This window comes from Vicugna pacos, chromosome 7, assembly GCF_048564905.1.
Source record: "Vicugna pacos chromosome 7, VicPac4, whole genome shotgun sequence".
NCBI lineage: Eukaryota > Metazoa > Chordata > Mammalia > Artiodactyla > Camelidae > Vicugna > Vicugna pacos.
The window spans coordinates 29,120,258-29,144,175 of NC_132993.1; the positions used below are offsets into that span (position 1 = coordinate 29,120,258).

The 23,918-nt window shown below is 32.3% G+C and overlaps 2 protein-coding genes across 2 annotated transcripts in view; one reads left to right on the top strand and one right to left on the bottom strand.

Annotated features, from left to right (window-relative positions):
* CFTR (CF transmembrane conductance regulator) overlaps positions 1-23,918 on the bottom strand; it is a 251,363-nt gene that overhangs the window by 221,505 nt on the left and 5,940 nt on the right. The window lies entirely within an intron of this gene.
* Positions 1-23,918, top strand: part of ASZ1 (ankyrin repeat, SAM and basic leucine zipper domain containing 1) — a 51,176-nt gene that overhangs the window by 23,202 nt on the left and 4,056 nt on the right. The window contains exons 5-11 of the mRNA XM_006217173.4: positions 10,005-10,116; positions 10,663-10,797; positions 12,113-12,237; positions 13,309-13,384; positions 15,910-15,966; positions 16,933-17,042; positions 23,429-23,534. Coding sequence (XP_006217235.1) covers positions 10,005-10,116; positions 10,663-10,797; positions 12,113-12,237; positions 13,309-13,384; positions 15,910-15,966; positions 16,933-17,042; positions 23,429-23,534 — 721 coding nt within the window. The remainder of the gene's footprint in view (positions 1-10,004; positions 10,117-10,662; positions 10,798-12,112; positions 12,238-13,308; positions 13,385-15,909; positions 15,967-16,932; positions 17,043-23,428; positions 23,535-23,918) is intronic.

The window sequence follows — 23,918 nt, forward strand, 5'->3', positions numbered from 1 at the left end:
TAGATGAATAGTTCTTTAACTTCATAAACGTATATCTGAAACCAAAATAAGTCATATGCTTAACAGAGAAACACTAACAGCATTTGCACTAATGTCAATAACAAAACAAGGATGCTTATTATAAGCTGTTCTTGTCTTACATGGTTTTGGGAACCAAAGGCAATTCAGTTACACAAAAGGAAAAAATAAGAGGTGCAGATAATTAAAAAGTGTAGCAATAATGACAGAGCATTTACTTCATGCCTAGTACTATTCTAATTATTAAACATTATTTCATTACCATAGATTATGATAATATCACAAATGGGTGCCACAGACGTCAAAACTATTATTATGCTCATATAAAGTTGTAGAGATTGAGGCAATGAGAGTTTAAGAAACTTGCCTAAGGTTACACAGCCAGTAAATGCTGAAGACAAGATTTTAATTTAGGCAGACTGAGTTTACTTTTACTCACAAGTGTATGACTAGTTTGCAGACCTTTAAAGTTTGATTGGAACAGAACCATGCTCATTCCTTTATGTATTGTCTGTGTCTACTTCTGTCACATCATAGCAGAACTAAGTGGTTATAACACAGTCCTGTATGCCCCAATAAGCCTAAAATATTTACTTTCTTGCCCTTTACAGAAAAAAAAACATTTGCCAACCACTGTTCTTAAACCATTGAACTATGTTACCTTTGATGAAGATAGTAGACCTTTTTTATTAGGAAAGAGGAGACAAAATGATATTTTAGATTATATGAATATATGCTTGGTAAATCCAAGGTAATTAACTCAGAAACTGTTAGAAAAAGTAATCATAAAGTGAGGTAGTTTTTTTTTAACTAATGTGCAAAATTCAGTTGGTTTCTAATTTACAAATAATAGCCAGCTTGAGAACACGAGGTAATAACATTCTAGCCTTAAGATCAAAAGACATAAATATCTAAAGGTAAATGTACAAGAAATATGAAGGACCCAAATGAAGAGAAGTTTATAACTATATTGAGTAAAACAAAAGGAGATTGAATAAATAGACATGTCATGTTCTTGGCTGGGATGACTCAGCATTAAAAAAGACATTTGTTTTTTATCTAAATTACTTTGTAAAATTAAACATCTTAAATTCAGAGTGCCAAAGGGGATTGCTTTAACTTGATGAAATGATTTTGAAAATTCTGAAAGAAAAACATGACCAAAAAAACCAGGAATTTTCTGAAAAATATGTTTATGACTTCAAGATGCTAAACTGAACATATGCTGACGTTTTGCCCTTCCACAGCAAACTTTAGACATCCATAAAGTTTTAATAAAGTTCTGTTTGAAACAAGAAAGGGAGTTATCTCTGGAACAGAAAAGGGGTAATTCCCTAAAGAAAGAAACTAATGGGAACTCTCTCTGGCAATCCTTAAGAACTGCATTACTGATAGGCCAGGCCAGGGTTGCTGGCTTGAGTCTTCCATGCTTAGGGGGTCTTTACAGGCTAGAAGACGGGTACACAACCACAAATCACTAAAATATGGAGACTGTAAGCATCATAAAACAAGGACAACATATTCAACACAAGAGTGACTTAGATTAGATAAAATGGAATAAAACAGAAGAGTCTAAAAAGAACTTTATTCCTCTGAGCAATAAAAGAGAGATCTGCTTCCACAAAATAACAAACAGGAATTATGAAACAAGTAGAGTGAATTATGAAAAAAGGAAACTATTACTGAATATTAAAACTAAGTATATATGAAGAACAGCAGATGGGACTCAGCTGAAGAGCTAATTAGTGGACTGGAAGATAGACGTGAAGAAATCTGGAATACAACGCAAAGAGTTACAAAGGAAAAGTAAGAGACATGGAGAACCTTGCCAGAAGCTCTTACATCTGTTTAATAAGAGTTCCAGAAGGAGAAAGTGGAAGATAGACTATATTTGAAGCAGTAATGGCCAAGAATGGTCCCAAAATGAATGTACAAATCCTTAGGATTGAAAGATCTACCAGGTACAAAGTAAGATTTATACACACACATAAATAGATAAAGATATACAACATATTTTAATTTAAAATTTAAAAATATAGACACATCACAATGAACTTCAAAATACCAAGAATAAAGGCAAAACTCCTGTAAGTTACCTATTGAAAAGACAATTTATCTAGATGATTCCTATCAAGAAATGACCATCTGACATTATACTACTTAATAACAACTATATATGGAGGAAGACAAATGGTCTGAGGAATAAACTCTGAACTGTAATTCTTTAGCCATTCTGTCACTTAAGTGAAGGTAAATAAAGACATTTTCATATATACAGGAACTTAAAGTCATCATCTTAAGCATGAGTACAATTAACAGTTGACATTTTGAATGAGATTGTACTGTGTATTGCAAGATATTTAGCAATTCTGGCCCTCACCCATTAAATGCCAATAATTCTATCCAGTCCTTTTGATAAACTAAAAATACCCCCCACATATTTCACAGAAAAGTATTCCCAGTCAAGAACTGCTATTCTGACTCTTAAAAATAATATCTAAAAATACTGCTACAAGAAGAAAAATAAACCCAGAAGTAATTGGGTGCAAGAAATAATGTTGAGCAAAGAAATTACTAAACATGTTGGTAACTAAATAGCCATTGGCTGTGGGGGGAAAAAACGAGTGTGTTTATCAGATGGTAAGTGATGCTAAACTTCTATGATAACGAGTTTGGAATTTGGGCAACTGAAGAGAGAATGAAGCAAAATAAAATTAAACTTCTTTTTTCAGATGAGATCATAGTTTAGTTTTTGTTAAATGGTAAGGTGAAGGGTGTTAGCAAGAAGGGGAGGATTTAAAAGCAAGTACAGTAGTCCCCCCTCATCTGCCTTTTTGCTTTCTGTGGTTTCACTTACCCACAGTGTGAAAACATTTAATGGAAAATTCCAGAAATAAACAGTTTGTAAGTTTTAAATTGCACACCATGAGATTAAATCTCTCAGTGTCCCACCCAGGACTTGAATCGTCCCTTTGTCCTGCGTATTCATGCTATATATGCTACCCACCTATTAGTATAGGAAAAAACAGTTTATAGATGGTTTGGAACTATCCATGGTGTCAGGCATCCACTGGGGGTTGTAGAACATATACCCTGTGGATAAGGAGGTCCTGCTGTACCAGAAGAAGATAAGGATGTTACAAGCTTTTAGATCAAGGGTCAGAGATAGAGGGTAGATAGAATAAATAGAATCAGTCTAACAAGGCTGAAAAGGAGGCACAGATGTATGTATTTACCATGGAAGCACAATACATAAAAAGCAGATAAATATAATTTCAAAAATAATTCTAACCATATTAATAAAAAAGAAAAGTTATATAATTGATAGAGCTCACTGATTAAAATATAGTAACTCACATGCTGGCTAAAACCAAAATCCAGTCAAATCATACCTAAATTACAATAATACATAATGGTTCAAAATAAAATGATCAAAAAATGTCATTCATTTAGCAAATATTTATACCTGGTAGATACCAAGACAAAAAAAAAAAAAAAAGAAACCCTCTGGGGTAGTAAATTATTTAAAGGAACAAAGAGGAAGTATTCATTTTGATAAAAGCAAAACAAGGTAGTTTTAACATATACGACTTTAAAATATATAAAATGAAAATGGTAGAACTAAAAAAGAAATGGAAAATATATAAGTATATGTGAAGACTTCAGTGTAAACATATTAGACAAAAAGGAAAGATATAGGCGATTCAAATAACACTTAACAAGTGTATCTAATTGATATTTATCTAGAATTCTAACAATCTATATATTTGGATTCTTTTCAAACAGATGTGGATTGTTTTTAAAATATAGTCATGTTCTAGGCCACAAAGGAAGCCTTAATAAATTCCTTTTTTTTAAAAAGTGATATTTTATAGGATACTTTTAATTAACCAAAATGTAATGAATTTAGGATTTAACAACCAAATGCTCCTCAATGCCTAAAATTGGGTATTTAAAATTATGCATTTTAATAATTTCTGTATTACAGAAGAAATCAAAATAAAACGTAGAATTGAACAACAGTTAAAGCCTTGATATCAAAACCTATGTGATTCAGATGAAGCAATATTCAGAGGGAAATTAATAGATTTGAATTCATTTATTGGCAAGTCAAAATACTGCATAAACAGCATGATTTTATTTATGTTTTAAAATGTCTTTTTTTTTCTTGCACACATATGTTTACATATGTAAAATTTGTTCATTTTGTTTCCTAAGATTTGGAAAGATACCCAGCTCTTATCAGTGATTATCTGTAGTGTTCTAAGGAAAAAGTACATATGTATGAATTAAGTAATTTTTAAAAATCAGTACATCTCTTTAAAAAGAAGAGTAATGATATAGAAATAGCCTTATATAAAAAATAGGTGACAATAATTAAAACAGTGTGGTATTAATGGAAAGCTCTCTATTGCTGATCCCCAGAAGTAAACCAGGAAAGACAATAAAGGACAAAATCCAATATGTGAAATTATTATATATGATTAATGTGGCATTTCAAACTAGCAGGGAGACAATGGATCATCATTTTGGTACTGGGGATTTGGATAGCTATTTGAAGGAATAAAAATTGCTGGGTTCAAGCCTCACACCACAGTAATTTCATATGTCTCAACATATTCAAATATTAAAAAATTTAAAGTCACACAAGTACTTAATAAAAAACCTGAGCATTAAAGAAGCAACAGAAGATAAAACACTTTCCAGCAGCTGGAGAAAAGACTGACAATTAAGATCTTTGTCTAGTACAGTAAAATTGCTGGCAGAGAAAGTAAAAAACCTGAATTAAAAATTAAGAGCACATAAGGACATCTAAATGCAGCATGAAGAAAGATATCATGGAACTTAAAAACAAGTGTGGTAATTGAATTCAGAATTCAGGGAAGAAAAAGGAACATGGAAGACTGGTAATCATAAACACATTCTTTAAAAAAAAAGAAGTGGTTCCTAAGATGAAAAACTATCAGGACTGAATATTGGGAAAAAAAAAAAGACTGCATTTTGGAAAAGTTTTTGAGTTTCAGTTTGGACTGATGAAGAAGAAGAAGAAGAAAAAAGACATTCCTGGGCATAAATTCTGGTTAAAATGTGTAAACTAAAAACAAAGATTAAATTTTTTACAAGCTTCCAGGCAGAAACAATTAAGTTTTTAACAAAGGAAAGTAAAAAGGTTGGAGTGGCATCAGACTTCTCATGGGCACAGCTGAAACTAGAAAAGAGTGAAATTACATTTTCACTTAGACAAAGATCTTATTCTCAACCAAGCTGGGGTCCGATATGCCTGTGAGGGTGAAAGAAAGATGGTCAAGGATATGTAAGCACTCAGAAAGTACATTACCCAAGCAACTCAGCTGAGGAAAATACTTCAGAAAAGACTCTTAACCAAACCAAAAAAGAACCAGAGACCTCGTGAAGGCAGAGGATGAATCAAGAGGAAGCAGTGAGAGGGATGAACTTTGATGAGTGTGTATTTAATAGATAGTGTTGACTGGGAATGTGAACTATGAGTGCTAAATAAGGATCCTGTAAACAGACAAAACAAAATGTAAGTAAAAATCTATTAAGTACTAAATTATGCCAACAAAATCTAAGAGCTATAGTTTGCAGAGAGTGGGGGGGCACCTAAGAGAAAAAGAGGAATGAAAGGTATTCAGAAGGCCTCATCCTAGTAGAGTATACATAGGGAGAACTGGGCCATGGTGGTGGAGGAGACCACATAGGTCTTCTCTTGCTTATATATAAGAGAGTCATATGTGTTTTACTAAGAACAGAAAAACAATAATGTTTAATGGTTTTTTATTTTAAAAAAGGAAAAGCAGAGTCATCAGATTTTCAAGGGGAAAATGTAGTTAATTTTGTTGCACTAACAAAAACAAAAGAGAAAAAATACTGTCAATTATGTCAGTTATTACACTAAATGAGAATGGATTGAAATTTTCAACTGAGACGCTAGCTTAAAAAAACAAAAGATGACTAAATGCTATTACAAGAAAAGTTGAAGGAAAAAGAGTATAAGAGATCCCTTTATAGGTAAAGGTAAACCCACAGAAATCAGGACTATCAATATCAGATATTACTAATATTAAATGCAATAAACAGAATAAAGAACTTTGTAGTATGATGAAACGCAAAATCAATGAAAATACAACAAGCACAAACCTGTATACACTGGACTATATGACTACTAAATCCATAAATCAAAACCTATTAAAATTTTAGAAGTAGACCAAAATACAATTACAGCAGGAAATTTCAACACATATCTCTTATTAGGCAGATCTAATAATATATGTAAAATGAGTAAAGATACAGATACATTGAATAATGCAATCAGTAAACATGTGATGATGATAAGGAGAAAACCCCACCTATATTACATGAAAGCATGACAAAAACAGAAGCAGACCATTATACTAGTTACTGCATGAGTTGGGGGATGGATTTGGAGACAGGTCAGGGTCATTAGCCTCAAAGAACTTAAAAGTCCAGTAGAGAAAATAGATGGATTGAACAGTACATTTTGGCCTGAAAGGTGAACTGATAAAAATAAGCACAGAGTGCTATGAGAAAGTGAGGAGAGGGGGACTGCTAACCAAGATGAGGTGGGGCATCAAAAAATCGGGGGGGCATGTTGGTTTCTAACGTAAAACTCCAGAGGCAGATTATCAGTAAGTTTGTTGAAGAGAAAAATGAAAAGACATTTTAACCAGAGTGCTCTGCATATAGGTCATCCGGTGGAGAGAGACTTTGGAATTCATACCTGCAGATATGACTGAAGTCTCCTGATACAATGGAGTAGGATTACAGGTGCTAAAATGGTAGAGAGGGAGAAAGAGGACTTGTCTTGAAGATTCTCATAGATGTAACTTTGAAAACTTTAAACAGCAAATTGATCTGATGTGATTTACAAGTGTGGAGGAAAGACTGAAGACAAAGGACGCCAGTTACGATGCTGTTGCATGCAGTAATCCACGTGAGAAGTGATGAAGACTTGAACATCTGGGAGAAGGAGGAGAGAGGGAAGTAGACACATACAAATGATAGGAAGGAGGTAAAACTGACAGGGATGATGGTTTAGATATGAAGGCATGAGGAGTCATGGATAAATTCTAGGTTTCTGCGTTGGTCCATGCTAGGATTGTGATGCTGTTCACAGAGATAGGTAATAACAGAGAGTACTGGAGTGTTGGAGTGAAGATGGTGACTTAAGATTCTGGTATGTGTTGGTTTAGAGTTTTGTAGGGTACCAAGTGACAATGACAGAGATGATCTGCAGTTTAGGAGCAAAGCCTGACCTAGAGATGCAGATTCAGCAGCAATCAGTGTCTTAATGATATTCATGAGAGTAGGTAAGATCATTCACGTATGGTGTTTATGTCATTAAAAGGGAAGATCATTGAGGACAAAAGCCTCTGAAATACATACTTTTAGGTGCTAGAAAAATAAAAGGAGTCCAAATAACTGTTGACCTTTACAAAAGCAGTTGTGTGTTAGAAGGAGCAGGCAGAACAAAATTGTAGTGATTTAAACAGAGAATGGGAAGTATAGAATTCTTTACATTAAATCTCAGGAAATAAGTAAGATGGAAGTTAATATTGAAAGTAAAGTTATCTAGCTCAAATAGTTACCACATCACTTGAGTAAACAAGTTATTTTAAAGTTTTATAACTGCCCTAAAGAGGTCATAAGATTGTTCATAAGTTCATAAGAGTTTGTAAGATTGAAGAGTTAATTCAGGTTTCGTTAATCTGTAACAGCCAGGAAACTACAGATGTTACAGGTTTCCACATATACAAAACCAGTGGAAGAATTGTTTTCTCCCCTCTCAAAACTGCCATGATATTGATGGTATCAGTAACTTGAATAACTTTTAGAAGCTGAGTAGTAACACCTTCTAGGTAATCTAGGCCCTATTATAGTGGTTTGCTGTTCCATTCAGTAAATTCAACTTTTCTTAGAAGTTAGAAACCAATGCAGCATTTTTCTAACATTTTTCAGAAGTGATCAGAAGCTTCTTAGGCAGCAGACTGTACTAGTCTGGAAGTTTTCTTTTCTAGGAGGAAAAAAGCATCTGTACAGAGCCATTTTATTTCCTTGTGAATTTACAGACAGAAAATTATATACCTGCTGGTTTCTGAGATTCTAAGAGAAATTCATATTTAGAAGAACCTCAATTTTCAGTACAATTTCAGAAAATTTTAGTTATAATTTTCAATAATAAGTTTCAAGCAAATGGAACACTCACTCTTTCATGTTACCTTCTCTAAACAAGATGAAGGAGTGCACAATATGAAGGTCAAGGCAAAGTGGAGGGAACAGCACTTGCACAGCCCCTGAAAAGGGAAGGACTCGGTATTTTCAAAGAGAATAAACTGTAAGTGGCCAAGAGTAGAAGTAAGGAGAGCATCTATGAGGCTGTTGCAGTAATATAGATCAGAGGAATATAATGATGGCTCAGAGTGCTTATCGTGACTAACAAGGTGGTAAGAAGTGGTTAGATTCAAAATCTGTTATGAAGATAGAGCCAATAGGACCTGCTGACGACTTGTATATGGAGTGATGGAGAAGAGTCTTGACTGATGTTTAGTCTTAGGACTGAGTTATGTGGGTAATGGTAGCTTTGTGAAATAGAGAAGATTGGAAGGAGCAGATTTGGGCTGCTGTGGGGGAGGTGGGGTGGAGGAGAGGCATGAAGAGGTCTGAGTAAGCCTTAGAAAAGAATTTGAATAATTAGTTGACTCAAATAATTTTGTTCTATTGTATATATTTATTTTCCCTATTTGCTTAAGCTATCCAGAAATTCACTCTTCACTTTGTAAAATTGTTTAATCAAGCCACTATGTAGGAGATATTCAAGGTAGAAGAGGCAACGTTTGACAACTACCTTAGCATGTACTTTCCAATAAAACACTGAAATTGTAATATACAAGGAAAGAGAAGAAACAGATAAATGCATGAAACTTTTTGTGCTAGAGACATTGATGTGATCAGATTCAGGATATACCTTACGTTAACAAACCTTACAGAGAAATATTCTATTTATAGGTAGTGTGTGTAATGCAAGTATTCAAGGTTAACTTCTTTAATGAGATCAAAACAGAGAATTCTGAAATTAATTTGTTGTTCTTTTGTGAAGGTCTTTGTGTGTGAATCAGATATTTGAGGTGACTCAGGATGATTAGGTCCAGAATCTCAGACCTCCTTTAAAACAGAACATGATACTAAGGTTCAGCCCAAGTAGAACTAATAGAATCTTTCTGGAATAAAAAAAAAGAATCTTTCTGGTATCCTTTGTAATTAGGTCCAGAAGCTGACTGAATTCTAGGAATAGAGAGATTGAATCTCTGATTTTGAGAAATGTACACCAGAGGGAAACCACTATGCTCTCCCAGAACGTAATCTCAGAGTCTGGCTAAACTATTGGACTGATCTATTTCTTGATTAGAGTAAGCCTCCAAGTCAGGGTAAAATTTTTTTTAATCCTAAATGAAAGTAAAGTCATAATAGAATACATTAAGAAATAAGAGTTTAAAACTTACATTTTTATTAAATAAAATGTAATTTTTAAAATGCAGTAAGTATTTAGTAATTTTGAGAGGATGTCATTTGTGTCATTTATATGTGTCATTCATCACTATGTCCCCAGCAAAAGCACGGTGAGGGTACTCTGGTATTTTTCTGCATGGGTATATAAATTAATGAAACCTCCTATTGGGAAGTAGGGCTTATTTAGTGATTTAAAAAAAACACACATTTCTTCACTAGAGGGTGCTGTGTAAGCATTCAATACTTTTAAAGTGTCATTTCCTTCATATTTATTTGCTGGGAGATTGGATTTTTAGATCACCTGATTTATTAAAAGCTTTCACTTCTTTTTCTTTGCTTTCAAAGCAATCCTGATGGTGGTGTTCACAGTAAAATTCAAGGATTTGAATAACTGTTAATGGCAGCATTGACACAAATGTTTCTTCTCTTTCCCCTCTTAGGAGACTGATGACCCCAATCATGTATGCTGCACGAGACGGTCACCCTCAGGTTGTTGCTGTCCTTGTTGCTCATGGTGCAGAAGTTAATGCCCAGGATGAGAATGGTTATTCTGTGAGAATCAACTGTATAATATCTGTTTTTATCTCTAAGACATTGATACCTTATTATTATCAGTAGTCCACAAGAAAGGTTTTAAGAAGTAAAAATTACTTAATAGTAAGGGCTGAGATACAATTGCTGTTCAGTGAAGAAAAGCAGCAGCTTAAATGGAAAAAAAAGAAACTGTTTGACTCTCTTGGTCCTCACCCTTGACACAAGAAGCTGCGACACACAACAACGCCTGGGCTCTAGATTACACATCGAATTCTTTTTTAAAGAAAACAGCTCTGTGATTGGCAGATGAATCTTTTTATTCTATAACATCACTTGACTGTGTAAAACATTTTGGTTTTATAAAATCAGTGAACACTGGCAGTCTGCTTTGCAGTTACAACTTTGGAAATATGTTTACGTTATGCTGTGAAATGAAGAGATTGCATCATTCCATTAATTAACGATGTTCACTTTTTTATTGTGCCATAAATACTGTTGAAAAGTTTTCCTCTCTGTCTCACATACACTCCCTTTCTTTAAACAGTCTTCTCCCCCCACTTACAGGCTTTAACGTGGGCAGCACGTCAGGGTCATAAAAATGTAGTTTTGAAGTTGCTTGAACTCGGAGCTAATAAAATGCTACAAACCAAAGATGGAAAGACACCAAGCGAGATTGCAAAAAGAAGTAAACATATAGAGGTATCTTATATGTTAAATTAATTTTTCTTGATCCACATTTTCATTTGGAGAACTTTTGTATTATTTGTTAGAATTCACAGCAGTAATAATAGTGTTTGTGGCTATTATTAAATGTTTAAATGTGTAATTTTCTTCCAGCCAGATAATAAATAAATAATAAAACTTTATTTCACTAGACTATTCATCTTTTACTAAATATAGAGGCATTTATAATGTAGTAATTTAAAACCTATGCAAAGGAATAGTAAAGTCTCATCTGGCCCTAGAAATAAAACTATAAGAGACTACTTATTTAAACATTTTCAATTGGTTCAGAATTTCAAAAATTAGTGTATTAAGAAAGCTAATAAAATTTCAAAATGTGAATGTGTAATTAAACTACTGCTATAAAATTTCAATTAATATACATTAGACAATTTAAAAATTAAATCATTTAAAGTATATTTACTTGTATATATGTGACAGTGCAAATAATAAAGTGGTACATACTTGAGTTTTTGATTTACTCTCAGTCAGATGTTAAGTCAATAATAAATATTTGCCATACATTAAATTACTTTATTGATATAAACTTTTGGTCTGAGTATTAAAGCTTTCAGCCAAAGGTCTGTAATTTCTAAGCAAGTATCAAATAAAGTACAACTGTAAATCTAAGTTATATATTTCAAGATCTTCTAAAACTGAGTTTCTGAATTTGAAAGCTTATGACATTCCAAAGGTTCCATCATACGATAATCAGACTATGCCATTTTTACTGCAAGTAAAATAACTTTCTCTATTTTTTAAGGTACCTATAAACATGCCTATCATTTTCTAACTCAAATCTACATTTCCAAAATTACTCTAGAGTAAATGCTAATCACTGCAGCCCTGCGAAACTTTAAAAAGAAATTTAAGAGTTTTTCTTCTAAGCTTTGGAAATTTGAAAACTTTTAATTAATTTACTGCATGATTAAATTTAAGGTAGATAACACTGAATTTGACATATTAAGAAATTTATGAACATCACAGATTATTTTGAGTCATAAATTGTTTCTTAAAGTGAGATTTGATTTTGCATTTTGGCTGATTATATGACGTAACCTTGACTTACTAGAAAGTTAAAACTAAGAAGTTTTAAAACTAAGGAGTTTCACTACATCTCTTTGAGGTGTACAGTTGAGATCTGGGTTCATTAGTCATGCTTATTCCTATCTACTTGACAGTGTATTTAAAGTACTACCTTAGTACTTAATCTTTCTGATTCTGTTTTATATTTTACTGAAAATATTGTTAATTACTATCTTCCTTTAATTTTTACTATAACTTTTTTCAGATCTTCAACTTTCTTTCCTTGACTTTAAATCCTTTGGGAGGAAAGCCTCAACAGCTAACTAAAGAAGAAACAATTTGTAAACTGTTGAGAATGGATTCTGATAAAGAAAAAGATCACATATTTAGGTAACAACATATTTTTGTTCCACATAATACCTATAAATGAGTAAAAATTATGCATGTTTTTATTACTTATAGTAAACGTGATGACATTTAAAATTTATGATATTTTAAATTTTTATAAGCATTTAAAAATATTACTTAGAAATGTCTGGGTTTCAGGTGCTTTTTGTTCTCCAGAATTTTAGAAAAACTGTATTCATTTACCAACAGTAATAAGAATCATTTTTGACTTTAAATAAAATATCAACTATAAAATTTATTTCTAAAAGGTTCTAAGATTATATTTTTATTAGTGTTCAACCTAGACTGCATCTTGCTTTCTAATTATTTATGGCAAATTTCTGACTTCATAAGATAAAATTAAAAAAAAATTTTTTTTTAACATTTTCTCTGTTTACCTTAAATCTTCACTTAAAAGATCTTTCTTATTCCTTTTATATAACATAGTTCTGGTGTGTAAATTTGTAAATACAGGCATACCTCAGAGATATTGGCCTTCAGTTCCAGACCATCGCAATAAAGCAAATACCACAATAAAATGAATCACACAAGTTTTTTTGGTTTTCCAGTGCATATAAAAGTTATGTTTACACTCTACTGTAGTCTGTTAAGTGTGTAATAGTACCCTGTCTACAAAAACAATGTACATACCTTAATTAAAAAACACTTTATAGCTCAAAGATGGTAACCATCATCTGAGCCTCAGCAAGTTGTAGTAGTACCATCAGAGATCACTGATCAAAGATCACCATAACAAACATAATAATAAAGAAAAGGTTTGAAATATTTCAAGAATTACTCAGGTATGACATAGAGACACAAAGTGAGCAAATACCATTGGAAAAATGGCACTGATAGACTTGATTGCAACAGGGTTGCCACAGACCTTCAATTTATTTAAAAAAAGCAATGTCTGCAAAATGCAATTAGCAAAGCACAATAAAACGAGGTATGCCTGTATATTCTACATAGACACATTTTTACTCATTCTCATTCTCTCTCTGCATTATAAATATATATTATTTGTGCATTTATAGTCTGTTCTGAAATTGACATTGCTATAAATATGTATAGTTCATATACAGCATTTGGAGATCTGGAAATATTTTTACATGGACTTGGACTTGAACATTTGACAGATTTATTGAAGGTAAGATTTTGTATAAGCTACGATGAGTTATGTATGCATGTTTATTTGCTGCTTAACGTAACATTAAATATTAATTCATAAGCGTGCTTATGAAAGAGTGACAGATGTACTTTTCTCCATAATTAGGAGTATATACCTTTTTAAACTTACAAGCATTTCAAAAAATATTAGAATCTGGCTGGATTAAACAGCTTTCACTTACTGCCTAAAGCTTCACAGAACTCCTTGTACATCTAAGCCCTCAGTTTGTTTTTGCAGTTGCTGATTTTCCTGTATAGAATATTAGAAGCATGATTTTAAACCAGACAAACCTGGTATCAGATTCTTGCTCTGAAGATTATTAACTCAGATATATTACTTAAATCTTTTTTTTCTTAACAATGATAATATGTAGCACAGGATTGTCCTAAAGATTATATTAGAGCATATTACAGAGCCACAGTAATCAAAACAGCATGTTATTGGCATAAAAACAGACATATGGATCAATGCAACAAAATAGAGAGCCTAGAAATAAATCCACAGACCTATGGTCAACTAATCTTTGACAAAGGAGGCAAGAATATACAATGGAGAAAAGACAGTCTCTTCAGCGAATGGTGTTGGGAAAACTGGATAGCAGCAGGTAAATCAGTGAAGTCAGAACTCTCCCTCACTCCATACACAAAAATTAACTCAAAATGGTTTAAAGACTTAAATATAAAACAAGACATGATACATCACCTAGAAGAAAACATAGGCAAAACATTCTCTGACATAAATCTTAGCAGCATTCTCCTAGGGCAGTCAGTCCAGGCAATGGAAATAAGAGTGAAAATAAACAAATAGGACCTAATTAAACTTACAAGCTTTTGCACAGCAAAGGAAACTATAAGCAAAACAAAATGACAGCCTACGGAATGGGAGAAAGTATTTGCAAATGATGCAACTGACAAGGGCTTAATTTCCAGAATGTATAAATAGCTCATACAACTTAATAACAAAAAACCAAACAACCCAATCCAAAAATGGGCAGAGGACCTAAGCAAGCAATTCTCCAATGAAGACATACAAATGGCCAATAGGCACATGAAAAAATGCCCAATATCACTAATTATCAGAGAAATGCAAATCAAAACTACAATCAGGTATCACCTCACACCAAGTCAGAATGGCCATCATTCAAAAGTCCTCAAACTTTGGAATATGGAGGGTGTGGAGGAAAGGGAACCCTCCTACACTGCTGGTGGGAATGTAGTTTGGTGCAGCCACTATGGAAAATAGTATGTAGATTCCTCAAAAAACTAAAAATAGACTTACCATATGATTCGGCAATCCCACTTCTGGGTATATATCTGAAGGGAACTCTAATTTTGAAAACATACATGCACCCCAGTACTTATAGCAGCCCTATATACAATAGCCAAGACATGGAAGCAACCTAAGTGTCCATTGACAGATGACTGGATAAAGAAGTTGTAGTATATTTATACAATGGAATACTACTCAGCCATAAAAAAGAATAAAATAATGCCATTTGCAGCAACATGGATGGACCTGGAGATCGTCATTCTAAGTGAAGTAAGCCAGAAAGAAGGAAAAATACCATATGATATCACTTATATGTGGAATCTGGAAAAAAAAAAAAGGACACTATGACTTCATCTACAAAACAGAAACAGACTTGCAGACACAGTAAACAATCTTATGGTTACCAGGGAAAGAGGGTGGGAAGGGATAAATTTGGGAGTTTAAGATTTACAGATGTTAGCCACTATATATAAAAATAGATTTTAAAAAACGTTTCTTCTCTATAGCACAGGGAACTATGTTCAATATCTTGTAATAACCTTTAATGAAAAAAAAAGAAAATGAATATATATATATATATATGACTGGGACATTGTGCTGTACACCAGAAATTGACACATTGTAATTGACTGTACTTCAATAAAAAATTAATTAATTATTTTTAAAAAGATTATGTTAGATCATATGCCAAGCACTCTGGTAGGCATTTTAGGCATGCATTATGAGATTTGAGTAGATGACAATTATCAGCCATTTAGCTGATCCTGAAGCAGTAAAGCACTATTTAAGATAGGCTCTCCTTAGGAATATGTGCATTTTATTTAGGTAGTTCAGAATTGGGGTTCAATCTTGAAACTTCCTATTTGAGAAACATTGAGTAAAAATAAATGTTGATTGTTTAATATTATACAATTAGAAATTTAAAATATTCATAAAATATAATTTCTGTCGAGTTTTACAGAGCTATTTTTCTTTTCGTGTAAGCATCCGTATAAGTTGTCATTTTTTTTTTCGAATCTGGAAAACTAGGTTTACACTTTTTTGGTAATTATACATACATACTCATTACTATCTACCCAATAATGTAGTTCTACCTCCGCCCATCCTATCCCCTCTAGAAAGCTGGACGTTGTTTAGGAAGGTAGCATATGACTGACTAACTTATGTACACTTGCCTACTTCTCCTTCTACTGTTATATTTATATTGAAAGGTGGCATTGTTTTCTTTTCTGCAGGAAAGGGATATAACTTTAAGACACCTTCTGACCATGAGGAAAGATGAGTTTACAAAGGTTAGTATCAGACTCAAAAACTCCGGGCATCATCTTTCATATTTTTAAAATTTTGGATCCTTTTATTTTCTGTTTTCAAAATCCTACAGTTATAGACTGAGTGATCTTTTGCTAGGTTCCTGATTAGATATGATTATGGATAAGCATATCTAAAATCTTCCATTACAGTATTAAGTTGCTTTAAGAACCTTTGAAGACTTAGAGGTTTTTTTCCTTCAGATTAGTTATGACATCTCAACTAAAACTAGTGCTTCATTTCTCAGTATGAAATAGATTTGTAAGACAGTATGAAACAGGTTACTTAGAAATAAGAGGTAATTTTTTGTATATGTGGGTATGAACAGTGTTGTTCAAATACCGTCCTTTGCTGGGTATTCAAAATGATCAAGACCTATTGTTTACCATCTAGTATTATTAACCATTTGAAAATAGCTGTGGGAAATATCAGAGAAACTTTAATAAATAGGATACCAAGAAAGTAATGATTTTCCAGCATGAACACATTGGAAACTTGAAATCTTTAGTATCACTGAAAATCAAACATACACCTTAGAGCCAAATCTAGGATAGAAAATTTAGTTAATACTAAAGGTAGAACACAGACAAAAAGAAAATTTAATTCTCACTTAATCATTGTTAATATTTTAAATAAACGAAAAACTGTCTTACTCTAGCTTTCTGGAAAGATGATATATTAAAATCCAGTAATTTGTTTTTAGAATCCATCAAAATTGTTATACAATGCAAAAAAATTAACTATAGTCACAATATATGTTACTATTTTAATGATATAACCTTGTCCGTCACAGTTAGAAGCAAACTTGTGTATTTTTCAGTATGTTATTTTATCCAATATGTATCTATTTCCTCAAGATGTGAATTAGTCAATTAGATAGCTTTTTCAGTAATTTTGAATATTATTCATGTCTGACTACCTTATTGCACCTTAAAATTATTTCTACTTAGAATGGAATTACCAGTAGAGATCAGCAGAAAATTCTGGCTGCTCTTGAAGAACTAGAGGTAGAAGAGATAAAATTTGGAGAATTACCTGAAGTGGCAAAGTTGGAAATCAGGTAAAATTAACTTACTGGTTTACATTAATATTGTTTAGAACCAGCTGTTCTTTTTTAGTTTAATTTTGATAACATCTGAGTCATTTTACTTGATACCCTCATTTTCCCAGAGATATGGATAGTTCATTTTGCAGTATACTGTGTTCTGAAATGGAAAGTACTCTATAAAGTCAATTTTTACCAAAAAGCAAAACAGTGTATCTTCTTAACTCATACAGAAACATTTTTTGTTTTATTTTTTCGTTGCATTTTGTTAAATGAGTTCATTGAAAGATCCCATGCTTTTCATAGCACAGCTCATACTCTCTTTAAATCATTTAAATGTCCAATTGAAAATTCAAAGTAGTAATGTTTTTGCTTAGGGCAATAAGAAAGCATTCCTCATGAACCTCAGGTCTATTTTCAGCCTTATTCTTTATGAAATTATGTTCTCCATATATAAAGTTCATTTTCAATACTATAAGCTTGTCAAGCACCAATTACTAGTAATATTAGTAATCTAAAATTTATTTTGAAAATAATAGTATTTGATTTAAATAATATATTGTGGAGCAATAAATGATTTTTTTAACTTTTTGTTTGAAATAATTATAGATTCACAAGAAATGACAAAGATATACAGGAAGGTTCTGTGCACCCTTCACCCAGCCTCACCCAGTGTTAATATCTTGCATGACTATGGTACAATACCAAAAGAAAACTGACACTGGTACAACTGACATAGCTTATTTGTATTTCATCAGTTATGTATGTGCTCATTTGTGTGTATGTATGTATCTCTATGCAATTTTATCAAGTGTATATCTTCCCGTAACCACTGCTGCAAGCAACATACTTAACGTAACATCACTACAAGACTACCTCATACTACCCCTTCTTGCTCCCTCCACTGTTACCCCATCCTTAACCTCTAGCAATCAGTAATTTTTTATTTATCCTTATGATGTTATTTCATGAATGTTACATAAATGCAGTCATACAGTATGTACCCTTTTTTTGATTGGCTTTTTTCAATCAGCCTAATTTCCTTGAAATTCATCTAAATTATATTCTATAAAATATAATACTTAAAAATGCAGTAGTATCATCACTAGTGTATCCTGTGTAAAACTAACATTTCAACTATGAGAAACATCAATGAAACACAGAAATAATAGACTTCTACACCATTTTAGAATTTAGAGAAGTCTTCCAGGGGATGATTTAGATGATCCAGATTTCTTAAAAATTTTTATTACAAAGTTAAATTATTTCCCTTTCTCTTAATATTTTTATTTCCTTATAACAAGATGATATATATTCAAAATAAAGCTTCATCATTGTTTCAAAATAACATTATTGCTCTAAAATTTTGAAGTACATTGTAAAGGGTTTCAGTTGTGAGGACTTAAAGCAGCAAACCTTGAATCTTTCTATTCATTTTTTTTTGTTTTTAATTTATTGTTTCTATGAAGGAATATTCTGAGTTCTACATGACTGATTGCAAGTTAAATTTTTTAATATAACTTATTTGTATGATGGCGGAATTGCCTCTATGAATTTCCACTGTGAGATTTAATAGACTTACAAAATGTACAGAATCCTGAATGGTTCACTTATTAAAACTGCTGAATTTTTTAAAAAATAAAACTGGCAGACATATATTTCAGGAATTTGACCTTGTTATTAAATCACAGACTTTGTTTACATGCTGTTATGGAAAAGGTTTTACTTCCCATTTGTTCAAAGTCATTCTTTAAAGGAGAAATTAGTCATTAAGTCATAAGAAAACTAACAGCAGGAAAAGTTGAACTGATTGATTATAATCTTCTGGTAATGTGACTTCAACAATTTAGCTACTGATTTATTTTAAGATACTTTTCTTCTATGTGTTAAATTGTATAAAATAGTCTGTTACAACAACTCACGTGCACAATACATTTACTTTTTCTACTGTTAGCCTTCGTATGTTTGCGGTATTAGAGAAGGCAACTTAAAAATATGAATAACCGTTTCATTATTACTTGGAGATATTTTGAACAGAAATAATAAGTTTTAGCCGTGTCTTGATATTTTCAGTAGTTTCTGCCCAGACCTTTTCTCTGAGCCAATCTGACATCTACTTAAATGTATCAAAGGCATTTCAAAATTATGTCTTCTTAGGAAATTTTTTCTCCTCCAAACAAAAGTCTAGATACAAAATTTCACATAAAAATACATTGTTCACATCTATTAATTATAAACATTCTAAACTTAGAAACTAAATATTTAACTTCAGGTGAATGGTTGAATTACATTACATCAATATAATTATTTTATTCTGTCATTAAAATTATTTTGAGACTTAATGTCATGGAACAATACTCATAATAATATAAAAGACAAGTATAAAATGGAGTGTGAGGTATAATGCCAGTTGTGTATTTGTACACAAAAAATACAAGAAGAAAATGTGTACTGTAAGAAAATACTCTGGAAGACAATAGTACCAGTCATTATCTTTGTGATAAAAGTATTGGTAATTTTATATTTTTTCAGATATTCTACAATGAGCATATATAATTCTTTTATTTAGAGTATCTTATTTAAGGTATAAATTTTATCCTGATATATCACATTTTAAAAATATGGCCTATTTTTTCAGTCAGCTTACATTCTATTATGCTGCAGTAACATATAACTTCCAAATCTAAATAAATTGTAACAGTAGAGTTTATGTCTTGATCACCTATATCATGGATCAGCTGCAGTGGATTTCCTTCTTATTATTCTGAAAACAGGCTGGAGAAACAGCCCCACCCCAGACATGCTGTTCTTGTGGCAAATGGAGAAGAGAGGTAACAGAACCGGCATCTGTTCAAAAGTTACACAGTCACTTCCAGTCATATTTCATTTGCCAAAACAAGTCATGTGGCCAGGCCTCATGTCATTGGGGCATAAAGTGTAATCCTCTGACAGGGACAGGCCTTGTCATATTTGGCTCAGTAGAAAAGCCATGACGATTTGATCAAATAATTTAATCTACCATACCTATGCCATATCTGCTTATTTTGAATTCTTTAAATAAGTACAGAATTATCAGGGCTGCCATGTAAAGGTATGTAGGTTGTGTACTGTACAGCTCTGGGGTGAGACTGGGCAGCCATTCACACAGTGTATGATGAATGGCACACTGTAGAGTTGTGTTTTTATAGTTTGCCTGTCCATATTCAGTGGCCCTGAAAATTATGCATCGCAAGAAAGGTACATATTTTCCTTTCATTCATTAAGGCTATGTAATTTTGTTAATAGCATCATTTGCTTCTTTGAACTGAGTTGTTAAACTTATCAATCTTCCTTCAGAATAAGAGCTTACAAGTTTATATTCCACATATATGTATAAATTTCCTATCTAGAATAATATACCTGCTATTACTTGATATTTTGACTGAACAGTTCTCAATGGATCTTAATTTCCTTAGGAATCATTACATTAAAAATAGAGCATTAATAAATTATTCACCGAGTAATTATTCTTTTATTGATAATAAAATTTGAGGAAACAGCACTAAAATCTAAATTATAAGTGTACCTTATATAAATATTACATGGATACTGAAAAATTAATATAAGTAATGACAGAAACATGGCAAGTTCTGTACTTTCTAAAGCATAGACAATATGGAATAGAGAAGAATTATATTTATTTTGAAAATGTTTTTATAAATACCCCTTTTGTTAAATAGAAAAAAAGCTGATCTAAATTTTTTTTATTTCAGTTTGCTTTTATGAAGCAGCCATCACATACTTTTCATTGTTGGTGACTTGATTATATATATTATGTTCATAAAGTTTAAAGTCTTTATTTTATATAAACTGGTTTTTTTTCAGCCTAATAGCTAAGGACTTGTTTTAAATTATACTATATAAAAGTCGTGGCAACGTGTCTTAAAAAAAGTTTGCTATTAATTTTCATTGGAGGTTGACCTTGCTTGCTTTTTATAACCTTTCCTCATAGAAACAACATGAAAGAAACTTTGTACAGTGCATAGTCAAAACTTCTGCCTGTAAGAATTTCATTTGGACTTGAAGTACCTTTTGGTGCCATAGTATTAGATTCTTTATACATTTTTATTACAGTAGATACCGCTAAATACTCTCCAGAAAGGTCATCTCACACATTTGTCATTCTACTAGAACATAAAATCTCATTTTTATTGTAATCCCATGATTATTGTCCATTTAAATTTTTTCTCTTTTCCTCTGAATTACCGATTCTTATCCTTGGTCCGCTTTTCTATTAGGTTGTGTTAGTTTCTTTATAGCTTTCACTATGAATTCTGGCTTCTTTCACTGAAACTAGTCTGGTCACCAGTGTGTCTTCACTCAGAATCAGTGGACTAATTCTAATTATTTAACACACTTGACTTTTTCTCTATCTTGAATCTATTCCCTTTATTACCTTTCACCAGAGACCTTAACTCCTAAGTTTCTTTTTCTCAGGCTACTTTTCCTCTTCCACCCCTATCAACTCTCCCCTCTTCGCAATGTATACCCTTTTCTTTGTGGTCCATGACCATTATTTTTATTTCCATTGGTGACCAAAAATTATAGACACTTCTAATACTACTGTGGTTTGTGCCTTTATTTACAGTTGAAGGAACGACTAAATTTCTGTTAGAGGTTAGTGAAAATAAAGATGTAATTCTTCCCCATGTAAGGCCACCAACTCCCTGAATTCTGTGTAGCCTTGTGAGTCTGTGGATCCCAGGATAAGAACCTACAAGACTGACATTTTCTACTGCTTGCTGGTCACTGCCACCTACACATCTCTTATCATTACCACTGTCATCATAATTAAGTTTGTTTGAATGCCATCCATGTACCAGACGAAATGCTAGGTGCTTTTCATACATTATCTCTTTCAGTACTCCTGACAGTCTTGTCATCTCAGTTCTAAAGATATGGAAACATTTGGTTAAAGATTAGGCTTGCCCAAGATCATAAAGCTAGTAAGTATGGAAGCTGAATTCAAATCCAGGTCCTCCTGATGCTTTGTTCTTAATTATTATGCCATATTGTGTTCTCTTCACCCCACTTCTTTCTCCACCACCCACCACCAAATTCACTTCCTTGCTTAGTAGTACCACCTTCCACTGAAACCAGAAAACTTAGAATCATCCTAGACTCTTCCTTTTCTTCTGTATGCAATCCATCACCAAGCTTTTCAGTTTATTCTCTTCAGCATCACTTACACCACTCTACTCGCACTTCCCAAGCAGACTGCCACTGCCAGATCCTTAGGTTAAGCTTTCCTTCGTTGTCTCTTACGTGGATTTTTCTTTAGTCTCCTAATTATTCTCTCTACTTCCACTTTTGTGTTCCTTTAATCCATATCCCTCCCCAAATAAACCTTCTCATACAAAAATCTGATTTTCTATATTTCTGTTTAAAATTCTTTAGTAACTTAACATTATCAAAAAGATAATATTCAATTCCTTAGCATGTCACAAAAGTTTCTTAAGTAAATGGTCACATACAGCCTTCTTTCTTACTACTTTACCATAATTGTGCTTTATTTATATCTTGGTGACCTCACATCCCCATACTTTTGGATCTGCTATTCTCCATCCAGAATCCCATCTTTTCCTTACCTACCTGACAAACATATTTTTTAAGTTCCAGACTCATTAAAGTATGAGCTCTATGAACCATTACTGAATCTCTATTCCCATTATACTAGGTTCAGCATCTTTGAGTTTTAGATGTCTCAACTATAAATGCATGTTAATACATATATGTTATAGGAGTTGTTGGGAAAAATTAAAAAAATAATAAATGTAAAATAACTTAGTACAGTGCCTTTACATAATAGACGCACAGTATTGGGATTTTTATATCTTTTCTTCCTATGTCCCTGTTATTTTTTTTTAATTGAAGTATAGCAGTTTATAGGATTGGGTCAGTTTCTGGTGAACAGCATGTTTCAGTCATACATATACATACATATACTTCTTTTCATATTCTTTTTCATTATAGGTCACTACAAGATATTGAGTATAGTTCTTTGTGCTATAAAGTAGAAATGTTGTTTATCTGTTTTATATATAGTAGTTAGTAAATCTCGAACTCCCAATTTAACCCTTACCACCACCTTTCCCCCCTGGTAACCATAGGTTTGTTTTCTACGTCTAACAATGTTATAATTGTACGTCTGCCTCTCATCCTGAATTTTGAGATCCTCAAGACTGGAGACATGGTTTTCTTTGTGTACTCAGTGTCTACTGCAGTTACTAATATGTATTAACTATTCTGTAAATATTTTTTAAAGAATCTAATAAGTGTTATGACTAGACATTAAATACCTAGCCAAGTAGAATGGAGTAAATTGTTCATATTCATGATTTCTGTTTATTTCCTCTCTTTAGTGGTGATGAGTTCCTCAACTTTCTTCTGAAATTAAACAGACAGTGTGGCCATTTAATAACAGCTGTACAGAACATTATTTCTGAGTTGCCTGTAAATTCTCACAAGGTATTCCACAAAAGTTATTATGTGAAGAAAAGTATGAATGCTGAAGAACATTCCAGATAAGTTAATGATAATTCAATAAACAATAGTGATCTGGCAAAATCGTATCTTCTACAAAATCACATAATATTAAATAAGCCAATTTATTTAATATTACTTCTTTTTATACTAATTGAAAAACTTTGTGTTCTAGCCCTCAAGAAAAGGAAAATGAGTCAGACCAAAAATTAAACTCATCTGTATATTGAACTTACCATTTATTCTTAAAGGGAATTGTTTAAAATACAAAGTGACAGGAGACCCAAGTGAAAGTTGAAACAAAACAGTGTGTTGAGTGTTATTAAAAACCGTATCAATTTAAGGATTTTTTAATGAAGGAAATTTTAA